General features: G+C 39.8%; 2 protein-coding genes across 2 annotated transcripts; one reads left to right on the top strand and one right to left on the bottom strand.

The window, feature by feature from the left end:
- Positions 1–5,901: 5,901 nt before the first annotated feature.
- LOC139189821 (uncharacterized) lies at positions 5,902–7,742 on the bottom strand. The gene is made up of 3 exons (XM_070809053.1): positions 7,661–7,742; positions 6,975–7,177; positions 5,902–6,339 (listed from the first exon to the last, which is right to left on the bottom strand). Exons 1-3 carry the CDS (start codon positions 7,740–7,742, stop codon positions 5,902–5,904), a joined length of 723 nt encoding a protein of 240 aa, XP_070665154.1.
- An 824-nt stretch (positions 7,743–8,566) lies between these two features.
- On the top strand, positions 8,567–12,596 carry LOC139189820 (uncharacterized). Its single transcript, XM_070809052.1, has 6 exons — positions 8,567–8,586; positions 9,632–10,649; positions 10,703–11,093; positions 11,280–11,866; positions 11,981–12,370; positions 12,540–12,596. The coding sequence occupies exons 1-6, from the start codon at positions 8,567–8,569 to the stop codon at positions 12,594–12,596; spliced, it is 2,463 nt and encodes an 820-aa protein (XP_070665153.1).
- Positions 12,597–12,853: the final 257 nt, after the last annotated feature.

Below are 12,853 nucleotides of genomic sequence, written 5' to 3'. Positions count from 1 at the left end.
ATCAACACAAATAAGACTCAAAACACTAAACTAGACTCTAAAACTATAAACTAGACTCTTATGACTTAAAACTAACTCAAACCACTCAAAACAGCAACAAACAATAAAAAATACTCAATTCTAGACCTAACAAGTGGTTTTGACAAAAATAAAACTTAACTTGACTCAAAAGACTAAAAGAAAACAGATTATGACTCAACTAACAAGACTTAATGAAAGGGGATTGTTTTTTGACGAATTTAAAACTCAAAATAGAAACTTAACACTTTAAGAAAACGAATTTGGTGAATTGAAAAGGGTGAAAGGCTAGTTAGAAGGTCCTTCTCCACACATGACATATGCATACAAACCGATTTCCAGTTATTATTCCTTTAAACCATGAATGACAACACCCCAAGTTAACCGTGATAGCACAAATTAACTATCAGATTTTCCTTATTTCATTGAATTGGACGGGATACGCATCACAACCAAATTATCCTTCTTAAGTCCCCTAACTATGAAAAGCATGATAGAAAACATATCAAAGGTCATTAAGTTCTTTGAAAACCATAAGCATTGACAAGGCATTTGTAACTATGAAATGCATGATACTCCTGCCAAGGATTTACTTAACACAATCATGACTAGTGACTTTTACTACTTGTGAATATAAGTTCATAACGATTAGGTGAAACTCCCTTATACTCTATCATCAAATTCATGCATGCAAATTAAGTGTCGACCCTCAATCAACATACACAAACAAGTTTTAATAACTCAGATAAGCAAATCACATTCAAGACTCAAGAAACAATAACTGGATGTAATCAATTCATATAAAGCATATAATCATGGCTTCGAATTCACCTCCAACTATAAAGAAATTAGTTCCACATGTTCGCAATTAAACAAGGACAATTAAATTTAAACATTGAAAACAAAGATAGAATACACCTAGAAACACTATAACAATCTAATGTCTTGAATGGCAAGCACAGCTCCAGGTGGCTCCTTCTTCTCCTTCCTTGCACAGCTGCAGCACTAGAGGGATGTATGGCACGAATTTGTGGTGAATGGTGTAGAAAAATATGGTAGAGGGTGGGCGTTTGAATTGTGGCAGAAAGGATGTATTTATAGTGCAAAAACCCATAACACAAGGTAGCATAGGAAAAGGATTTGTCACAATTTCTGAAAGGAAAAGGATTGTGTAACCAAAACCCAAGTGGAATGGGTTTAAAAGAATCAGAAACCAAGGGGAATTAGGTTAGAAAGGTGCGGCACAAATTCCTGCAAGGAAAGGGATAAATTTGGCCTAATTTAAGAGGGAAAAGGATTAGGGTTGCAGGTTCTAGAGCTTCTACAAGAAGAGGAGGCGCCAGATTTGTAGGGACTTCTAGAAAGAATGTTTCAGCACCAATTTAGGGGTTCTAGAAGGACAAGGGTGCGGCATAAATGTAGGGGAAAGGATAGGCCTTCTAGAAATTAGATATTTAGGTCCCCTTGCAGCTGGATTTAAGGTAATAAGATTAGGATAGGATAAGATAAGGTTAGTTTGAATAAGATAAGGTTGGATAAGGTTTTGGATAATATTCCTCCTTTTGAGTTGATTCCTTATCTTCTTTGTCTTGGTTTTATTTTCTTCATCTTTTCAGCACATTCCTAGCCTCTTGAACTTCAAATTCGTCCATCCATCTTGCTCCACTCATAAGCTATCCATTTGGTGCCCAAAACTACTTCAAAATGCTCCAAATTGCACTTTCTTGCCAACTTTGTCATTTGGACCTATAAACACAAGAAAATAGCTTAAAACACTAAAATAAGTAAGAACTAACTATGAAAATGCAAGAAAACAAGCTAACTAAGTTGCATAAATATGCTCCTATCAAATTCCCCCACACTTAGCTTTTGTTAGTCCTCGAGCAAAACAAAACAAACAAAACAAACAAACATAACCTAGACCTTCCAACATTTGCCTCAGGGATTTCCAATGAAACATGACACATTAAAAATCAGTACTCCCATAGATTTCAGTTATCCTTACCCTCGAGCACACACTTAATCACAGTCACCACTCACTAGCTCGCATTTAATCAATTTAAAACAATGTTTTGAATGTAGTAACATGCCTTAGAGAATTCCCTCAATTCCTCAGCGGATATACACTGTATGTTCACATAGATTTTCTAACTACACTCCCTATACTAGGTATATGTGAGAAGATTGATGTAAACATGTAGACTAGCACTCATATATGTTATACTCAAAGAAGACACTTTCTGAAATTATTAATGCATGTATATATATATATGATCTCATAAACGGAATGCCACTACATAGATGCGAGAACCAGGGATACCATATGCTCATACCAATCCCAAACTCCACATATTGAAACACACAACAACCAAGATTAAGGTCTAAGGGTTGTAACGGGGCTAAGGGTATTGGCTAACAAAGAAAGGTTAAGCATAAGGGTTGCAGGTTCTTAAAGCAATAGTAAGCAAAGCAATGAAATCAACTTAGAATTCACTCTTGAATGCAGCATATAACTTGAAATACTAAGGGGATTTCGTACATGCTTAGGGTCATATTCAAACCTTTTGGACCCTTTCTTCAACAACCAATACTTGTGAGCTCATTCTCACTTATTTTCAACTCATTTCCTTTCTTTTCTTCACACTTTTTTCTTTTCTTTTTCTTTTTCCATGATTTTTTTTTCTCTTTTTTTCTTTCTACTCGTGTACATAACCTTCCCCCACACTTGATTTCTGCAATATGTTTGATCAAAATTTGATCAAAAGGAATTCTCTCTAAGTCATGCTCCACTATACTTTAAGAACAATGGTATGGATAGTCCTATTCGAGGCTAGGTAGGAGTAATGTGGCTAACAAAGAAACTAGGCTAAATAAGGCTCAAAGAGGTTAAACCTACAAAACAAATGCATGGGATGAAGGCTTTTTGGCTCTGGTGGTAACTACTAAACAACTTCATCTTGTTATATGTTATGCACTCAATTTAAAGCTTTGAATGAAACGGGCATGAGTTCTAGTATTTGGAATTAAAGTGATAAAACGCATTCTAAGTAGCAACCAAGCAAAGAATAATGAGATCATGCAACGACTTTAGAAAACAAGAAATCACAGATTAATAACTCTCCAAATAACGTATAGGCTCAAGTCTCTCAGGGTTGTAACGTTAGTTTGAGTTCCTTCCTTCAAGCATGTTACAAAAACTAATTTGTTTTCCTTTGTGATTACATGTGAATTCGTTAATGACAACTACAACCAAGCATTAACCAAGGAGCATATCAAACTTCCACCCATGTTTGTAATTTTCTTTAACAGTCATGTAATTAAAAACCAAATCCTCATCATTGTGTTGGAAGGTACCCTAAGACACAAACACACAAAAACGACTCTTTTTAGGTTTTTCAATACTTTTTCTATTTTTTTTTTCAATTTTTCGTATTTTTCTTTCAAAACACACTGAAACATTTCAAAACACAATAAAAAATACTTTAAAACAGTGAAAACAACTCTAGTGGTGCTAGGTGATAAAACCCATGAAATTTCAATAAAAACACTTGCTTACCCCCCCCCCCCCGCCCCACACTTAAACCAAACATTGTCCTCAATGTTTCAAACATAGACTCACACACAAACAAGCAAACGACACAACTAACAAACATGACAAGCATGGCAAAGTAAAAGCAATAAAGAGTAGAGTTTAAGAACGCAAATCTGGTTATGATGCCGGAGCTTCCTAGTGTTTCTTTATTCACATGAGTTGCCTCCCAAGAAGCACTTGCTTTAACGTCTTCCAGCCGAACGATATTTCCATTTAAGCTGCAATAGGGCCAACGTCATGGAGGGGTATGTCCTCTATGGCATGCTCCTCAAAGTGCTCATAGTATACCTTCAAACGACTTTGAAATCGTTTCCGATCTTCAGACTTTGAATTTGGACTGCACCATAAGGAAAAACATTAGTAACAACAAAAGGGCCAATCCACTTAGAACGTAACTTACTTGGAAACAATCGAATGCGGGAATTGAAGAGTAACACTTTTTGCCCTACGACAAACGTCTTGCCAGGAATCTGTTGGAAATGTGCCCTAAAACCAATCATATGATGATACTTTATGGACATTTCACATGTTAAACTAATATAGTTTAATTTAAAGGGCAAAGATTATTGTTTGAAGCCGTCTCATATAAATGTTATACGCTTAAACGATAAGTCCAAGGAATATGTAATTGGGAGAATGCGATCTAAAGAAGTTAGATTCATAAGACCATTCTCTTTCGTATACATATCCTAAACGTTCCTGATCATAGGATTGCCAATTGGGCATTGACAGTCTATGAAGATCAGTACGTGCTATGTCTTCTCTTAGGGAGAGTGACTGGTCTCGGGTCATTGGTGTGACTGACACCAAGACAAGTACATAGGTGCTCAATAGAGAATGAGTTCATTGAACGCGATCAACAAGGAGTTCTCATACTCATGTCACATGAGAACTCAGGGTTGGGATAATGCAAAGTAGTCATTTGACCTGAGGCATCATAGTTGTCTTATGGTTAGGTCCTTGATCTTTGACTATGTCAAAGTCGCTCCATTCGAAGGTGTCCACGACATAGTTGGGGTTAAGCCACTTAGCCATGGAGGCAAGTGAATGCGCAACAAGGGATCTCTAACCTTCAAACTATTTGAGGGAGAATACTCTATGATATGATTAAGAATCTCTAGCCAAAGTATGAATGAGATTTAAGAAGCCGTTCCAAATCACATTCAAGGTAATCATATAAGTAAATGAATCACATTGGATAGTAGACATGAATAAACTATCAAACCAAACAAAGTGGTCAAGAGTATTGTATTAGAGAAAGACTGTATTGCATTGTAATCCTAAACTGAATAGGTTCTCCACCTTTTCTGATTAACTTGGGTAACCATGACATACTGCTAGGTGTTACTCATGGTTTGTGGAAGCCCTAAGCATGTATAATCACTAAAGGGAGAATTGAAAGTAAGTTTCAATTCACAATCGATTTGAAAGAGTTTTATTCGCCCACTGCCTCGCTAAAAGGAACCTAATGGATCGCACACCGTGTAAGGTAATGCTTGAAGGATTTGACGGAGATGAGTAAGGACAATTAAATGGTTTAATTATATATGGCAAGAATTAATTAATATGTTAATTAATCAAACAAATAAGTTCGTTTTAAACCTTGAGTTAGTTTTGGGCCTTAAAGCCCAAATTGGGCTTTGAATCGTCAAGCCCATTAGCTTAAGTTGTATCACAACTTAACAAACAAAATTCAAGAAGCCCAAAACAGCCCAAAGGCTTGGGAAAACCGGCTATAGAGAGAGGAAAGGCCTTTTGGTCCAAAATGTATACAAAAGTTAAAAGCATAGAAGAGGTATCTTTGCTCCATCCTCATTAGGGTTTTCTAAGGATGAAAAGTGAGAAAAACTCTCTCTCTTTTCTCTCTAGAATAGCCAGCCACCATGGCAGAGTTTACTAGTATCTAACACTTCCATGGCCACTCATCTTCTTCCTCAACCATCCTTGGTGTCGAAACTTAGAGGTCTCCAACTTTGGGGACTTTTGGAGAAACCAATTCTTCCATCCATATCCAAGAAGGCATGGAGCCAAGAAGCAAAGTTCCTCCATCCACATCCATGGAGCCAAGGAGTAAAGTGACAAAGGAAAGAAGGCCCTCACATGGGTGATTAACCTTTGCTAAGCAAAGAGGTACTTCAAAGGTATAAAATTTCTTAACTCACTTTGTTCTTGAGTTGAGTCTTGGTTCACATAACTACTAGGCTTTGAATTTTATGGGTAATGTTTTGTTTTTTGAGTGCATACAAGCATTATTCCGCCTTTAATTGTTAATTGCATGCCATAGATGTTGCTCAAATGAACATGTTTTTCACAAAAATCTCCTTCATAATCATCTTGTCATGGAATGCCTTTGACTTCTCTTTGTAAATAAGAGCTTTCTTGTATGCTTCTTTCCGAATCTCTTCAAGTTCATTCAATTGAAGCTTTCTATGGATTCCAGCGGCATCAAGGTCTAAATTAAACGTTTTGACGACCCAATGTGCTTTGTGCTCCAATTCAACCGAAAGATGGCATGGTTTCTCATAGATGAGCTGAAATTGGGACATTCCAATTAGTGTTTTGTATGTTGTACGATATGTCCACAATGCATCGTTCAAGTGCAAGCTCCAATCTTTCCGGTTTGGTCCAACAGTCTTCTCCAAAATCTGCTTGATCTCCCGATTAGAAACCTCGGCTTGCCCACTTCTTTGAGAATGATAAGGTGTTGCCACCTTATGTGTGACGTTATACTTCTTGAGTAGCGCTTTAATGGTTCAATTGCAAAAATGGGAGCCCCCCATCACTTATGAGAACTCTTGGCATTCCAAATCTAGCAAATATGTTAGTTTTCACAAAATCTGCAACCACTTTAGAATCATTAGTACAGGTGGCTTTTGCTTCCATCCATTTCGAAAAATAATCAACCGTAAGTAAAATATAAACAAAACCATGAGATGAAGGAAAATGACCCATGAAATCAATGCCCCAAACATCAAAAATTTCGACACAAAATATAGGGGCCTCCGGCATTTGATCTTTTGAACCAATGTTTCTAGTTCTTTGACAACGATCACATGTTATGCAAAAGGTTCTAGCATCCTTAAAGATAGTAGGCCAATAAAAACCACATTCAAGTACTTTAGTGCAGTCCTTTGAGTGCCAAAGTGACCTCCACATGCATAAGTGTGACAAAAAGTTAAAATTGAATTAAACTCATAATCATGCACACACCTATAAATGATTTGATCAGGGTAATATTTCCATAAGTAAGGATCATCCCACACATAAAAACATGCCTCTTTCTTAAGTTTATCACGTTGGTGCTTGTTTAGAGTGCTTGGAACACCAAATAATTCACTAAATCGGCATACCATGGCACACTTACCTCAATAGACAGCAGCTGCTCATCTAGGAATGTCTCTGGGATAGGCACGGCATCCTCTTCATGCACCATATGGCTCAAGTGGTCAGCCACCACGTTTTCACTTCCTTTCTTGTCCCAGATTTCAATATCAAACTCTTGGAGAAGAAGCATCCAGCTAATAAGCCTTGGTGTAGCCTCCTTCTTCGTAAGTAAGTACTTCAACGCTGCATGATCAGAATAGATTATAAATTTAGTATCAAGTAAATAAGAACGAAACTTATCTAAAGCAAAAACAATAGCAAGAAGTTTTTATTCAGTCGTAGAGTAGTTCAATTGAGCGTCATTCAAGGTCCAAGAGGCATAGTATATGATGTGTGGTTGCTTGTCCTTCCTTTGTCCTAAAACTGTCACAGCCCATCCCGGGAATTATATATATCGGGAGCGTGAAATGACTATTTTACCCTCGACGTTACTTAGGTATGTGTGTATTATGTTTTGGAAAGTGTATGGTCCCTAAGCTTTTGGAAAATTGTTTAAGTTAGAAATATATTGAAAGTTGATTTTGTTATGTGTGGTTAGGGAATTAGGAAAGGTTTTGGATGGTGTGGATTAGTTTGGACCACACAGGATCTCTCTCTCTCCTTCCCCCGCGTCTTCTCTGTCTCTCTCCCTCACGATCTCACACTCCCTCACACCCAAATACGTACGGCACACCCAAACCCTCCAAAAACTCGACGGATCGAGGCAACCAAGGTATGCATCTTCATCCTTTCGACGTTCTGAGTTCATTGGTGCTAGTTTTAGGAAGTGAAACCCTTGAAATCATGTGGAACCCGAACCTCCATTTTTGAGTTACTGTTCATGCACACGTAAAATGTCGTGTTTCAGGGAATTCTAAGCTTGTAGTGAGCTTAGTGAGGTCATAAGGAGGCTCGGAGTGCTTCGTTTGAAGGATTTGGACGTCGGGATCACGTGGTTCCATTTTGGCCGAAATTCTTGGGAATTTTCTGGTGAGATTTCTTGATTTTTAGAGCCTTAAACTATTCTATCCTGATTCTACATGTTTGGGGCTTCAATTTGATATAAAATACGAAGAAAATGGGTGAAAAACGAAGGAGAACGAAGAGTTTTAAAATTCGTCGGAAAATGACCGTCGGAAAAACCAGTCCGGCGACCCAAGGAAGAAGAAGGGCGCGTGGGGGGCGCGTAGGCCCATGCCACGCGCGGCGCGTGGGGGCACGTGAGCCCTCCAAAAAATTTTCTAAACATTTCCCGACGCTCGTGACGTCGAGTAGGTCGATATGGTATATTCATATACCCAAATTCAGCATCGTATGAGAAGTTATTTCGAAAAATTGGTGATGTGTTTAAATTAACGTTTTTATAGTTGTTTCGCATATAGGTGAGACGTATCCCGAGGACGAGCGCATCCAGGGACGCCACGGGGGTTACGACCAGTCGACTTATCAGTGAGTGGGCAGTTTTGATTTCGTATTTACCTATATACATTTATTTTCCCAGAAAATACGCGTTTTTATGAAAGTTATGAATTGAATTGCCATGCATGAATTATTGAGATATCTAGCTTGATAATTGTTGCATATATATGTGATATGACGCGGTGGACGCTCAGGTGAGTTATTTATTTTTTCAGCTGAGTTATTTATATTGAATTTCATTGAAAGCTCATAACCTGCACCTAGGTGATAGTGCTTATATTGTTATTCACCACACCGCACGCTCGTCTTGGATCCAAGTAGGTGGATGTCGTACAGACCATGTGAGGGTTCCGACATGCCAGTCGTACAGACCATTAGAGGGGTTCCGACTGGTGGGTGACCTTAGATATGCGCGCCGATGATTGATGAGAAGCACTAGAGCGTAATTATACACCTGTCATCGTACAGACTACTATATGTAGTTCCGAGTGACGTGCAGAGTTGAACCGTACAGGTCACCGAGGTGACTCTGGTTGGATTGGATGTTGAGCTTTAGAATCAGCCGTACAGGACCATTGTAGGGTCTCCGGTTGATTTATTATTCACCTGACTATTATTGATGCATTCTGATTATATTTTTGGGCATGGCATATCATTTCTGAGATATTATGATGATGGATATGTGCTGAGTGATGATGTTGCGTATATATATATGTATATATACTATTTTCTGGGAAAGTATACAGGTTTTTACGGCGAGGGGATAGAATTGTTTTTAATGAACTGTTTTGGAAAACTATTTGATTTTACTGACCCACTCATTTTGTTTTGCGCCCCTCCAGGTTCTAGTTTAGCGGTTGGTGGCTCTCGAGGTCTTATTCTGGCTTCTGACAGACCCTTTACATGTAGGACTCACCTGAGGGTGATGTATTTTTATTTTAGTCCTACTTGACTGCAGTTAACCTATGCTCTGAACTTATGTGTTTACTTTATAACTCGTCCGATTATGTTCGTAGGTTGTTATGTTTGAGTTTGGTTTGAATTTCTGCTGATTTTTGTTGTTGTTGTTGTTGTTGTTGTTGTTTGCTTCCGTGTCGCGCCCATGGTTACGTCACGCCCACGTGACGGCCAGCACACTTGGATCCTCCGGATCGGGGTGTGTCAGTTTGGTATCAGAGCTTAGGTTACAGTCCTGTAAAATTGTTAATGCTTTAATGATCTTTTGATGTTTTCTGTCAGAATCATGCCGCCTCGTAGAGAGCGTAGGGAGCCCCGCCGTACTTCTGAATCCAACTTCCCGGATGTTGCTCAGTTAGGGGAAGCAATGGCTCAGGCTTTCCAAAATGTGATTCGTCCTCCTCCCCCACCTCAGAGGACACCTTTGGAGACCATGTACAATTTGAAGTTAGATCGTTTTATGGGTGATGAAGGCCACGAGGGGGCTGAGAAATGGCTAGATCACATTGAAAAGACATTTCAGGTAATGCAAAGTCAGGGGAATTTTCCAGCTGATAGGTGGGTGGAGACCACTACCTGGTTTTTGGGTCGTGAACCGGCTAGTTGGTGGAGGAATCAGACTCAGTTTATGACTCCAGCTATGGCATCTGATTGGGCTGTGTTTAAAGATAATTTCCAGAAAAGATTTGTCCCTCCTGAGTATATTGACCGCAAGAAACAGGAATTTACTCGGTTGAAACAGAAGAATATGTCAGCTCATGAGTACTACAGAAAGTTTACTGATTTATCTCGCTATGACCCTGATACAGCTGGTAATCAGGGAAAGATGCTTCGACGTTTCAAGTTGGGAGCTAAGAAAAAGTGGCGTACTTTTGCCAGTGCACTTCCCTGCGCCGACTACCATGAGTTTTTTGAGATTTTGGTCAGGATGGAGGACTCTGATAAACTTTCCAATGAGAGTGATGATGACGATGATAAGAATGACGGTCAGAAAAAAAGGATGATAAAGGTAAAGGTATTACTATTCCGGGACCACGCAAGACTCAGAATTTTAAGAAGAGTGGAGCAAGTTCGAGTTCTTCTAGTGGAGGATTCAGTGTTACTGGCCCTAGGAGAGGCGGTGGTAGATTTTCTGGTGGACCTAGATTTCAGAGGCAGAGGGATTCTGGTGGTGCTGGTGGCTCTGGCGCTCCGTGGTGCCGCCGTTGTAACTTCCGTCACCATGGTGAGTGTAGGAGAGGTAGTGGTGCTTGCTTTACGTGTGGGCAAATGGGACATCGGGCTTCCCAGTGTCCCCAGGGTCAGCAGAGACCGCAGTAGACTAATATGCCACCTCCAGCACCTATTCAGCAGAGTTTTGGACCGGGTGGTTATGGCCAGTCGAGTCGTGGTGGTGCCTACCACTACCAGGGGGATGCTGCTCCATATGCTCCCGGACCCTATCAGTATCCCCAGGAGCCTTATCCTCAGCCAGGGTATTCTCAGGATTTTGGAGGTTGTTCTTCTTATTCCTCTATGCCAGCTGGTGGATCGCAGTGGCATCAGGGAGGCCAGCCCCGTCAGGGGGAAGTTGCTACTGGTGGTGTAGGATTATCCAGGCAGCCTAGTCAGCCAGGCCAGGGGCGTAATCCTCAGGGACGAGGTAATCAGGGCAGTAGAGGCCGAGGTGGACGTCAGCAAGCTCAGGGGCGAGTTAATCATATTTCACTGCAGGAGGCCCAGAACCATCCAGACTTGATAATGGGTACGTTGAATGTTCTTGATCATTTTGCTAAGATTTTGATTGATTGTGGTGCTACGCACTCTGTGATTTCTCATACGTTTGCTCAAATGACCCAACCTCACCCTTCACCTCTAGGATTTGATTTAGAGTTTGCCATGCCTAGAGGAGATAAATGTTATGTTGATAGTGTGTATCTTGGGTGTCCAGTGATGGTTGAGGGCGTGATTATGTCAGCTGATCTTATTCCGTTAGATATTGTGGATTTTGATATGATTCTAGGAGCTGATTGGTTGCATTATAATCGTGCTCATATTGATTGTTATGGTAAATCAGTTACTTTTTATCGTCCTGGACTACCTGAGGTTACGTTTGTGGGCGACAGAAATGGGGTGAGGCATGGAGTTATTTCTGCCATGAGGGCAAGGAAATTATTATCGAAGGGTTGTCAGGGATATCTAGCACATGTGGTGTTAAATGATGTTGCTTCTACTAGTATAGAAGAAGTTGGTGTGGTCAGACATTATCCGGATGTATTCCCTGATGATTTGCCAGGATTGCCGCCAGATAGAGAGGTGGAATTTGCTATTGATTTGCTTCCAGGTACGGACCCTATATCTCTGACTCCTTATAGAATGGCTCCTACTGAGTTGAGAGAATTAAAAATCCAGTTGCAAGAATTACTTGATAAAGGTTTCATTCAACCTAGTTATTCACCTTGGGGTGCTCCAGTATTATTTGTGAGGAAGAAAGATGGAACTCTGCGATTGTGTATTGATTATAGGCAATTGAACCGGGTAACGATTAAAAACCGTTATCCATTGCCTCGCATTGATGATTTGTTTGATCAGCTGAAAGGTGCGTGTGTATTTTCTAAGATTGATTTGAGATCCGGGTATTATCAATTGAAGATTAAAGAAGATGATGTACCTAAGACGGCCTTCCGAACTCGTTACGGACATTATGAATTTCTGGTTATGCCATTTGGATTAACTAATGCACCTATAGCTTTTATGAGATTGATGAATGAGGTATTCCAGCAATATCTTGATAAATTTGTTATTGTTTTTATTGATGATATTCTGGTATACTCTAAATCTCAAGCAGATCATATCCGACACCTTAATTTGGTGTTAAGGAAATTGAGGGAGCATCAGTTGTATGCCAAGTTCAGTAAATGTCAGTTTTGGTTGACTGAAGTGGCATTTTTGGGGCATGTTGTATCGGCTCGAGGAATTCAAGTTGATCCTCAAAAGATAGCAGCAGTGGAGAATGGGGAGCAACCTCGAACCGTCACTGAGGTACGCAGTTTTCTTGGTTTAGCAGGTTATTATCGACGGTTCGTTCAGGATTTCTCTATGATTGCTTTGCCGTTAACGAAGTTGACCAGGAAGGATGTTAAATTCGAGTGGGATGAAAATTGTGAGCGGAGTTTTCAGCAATTGAAGTATTGCCTCACCCATGCTCCAGTATTGGTACTTCCTGATGACAGCGGTAATTTTGAGATTTATAGTGATGCTTCCTTAAATGGTTTGGGATGTGTTTTGATGCAGCATAATAAGGTGATTGCCTATGCTTCTAGGCAGTTGAAAAATCATGAAAGGAACTATCCTACTCACGATCTTGAATTGGCAGCAATTGTCTTTGCTTTAAAGATTTGGAGGCATTATTTGTATGGTGAGAAGTGTAAAATCTTCACTGATCACAAGAGTCTTCAGTATCTGTTTACTCAGCATGATCTTAATCTTCGTCAGCGAAGATGGATGGAATTGTTAAGTGACTAT

This window comes from Malus domestica, chromosome 12, assembly GCF_042453785.1.
Source record: "Malus domestica chromosome 12, GDT2T_hap1".
Lineage (NCBI taxonomy): Eukaryota > Viridiplantae > Streptophyta > Magnoliopsida > Rosales > Rosaceae > Malus > Malus domestica.
Note: the sequence above shows the minus strand (reverse complement) of the source record. Positions and strands in the feature narration are given on the sequence as shown.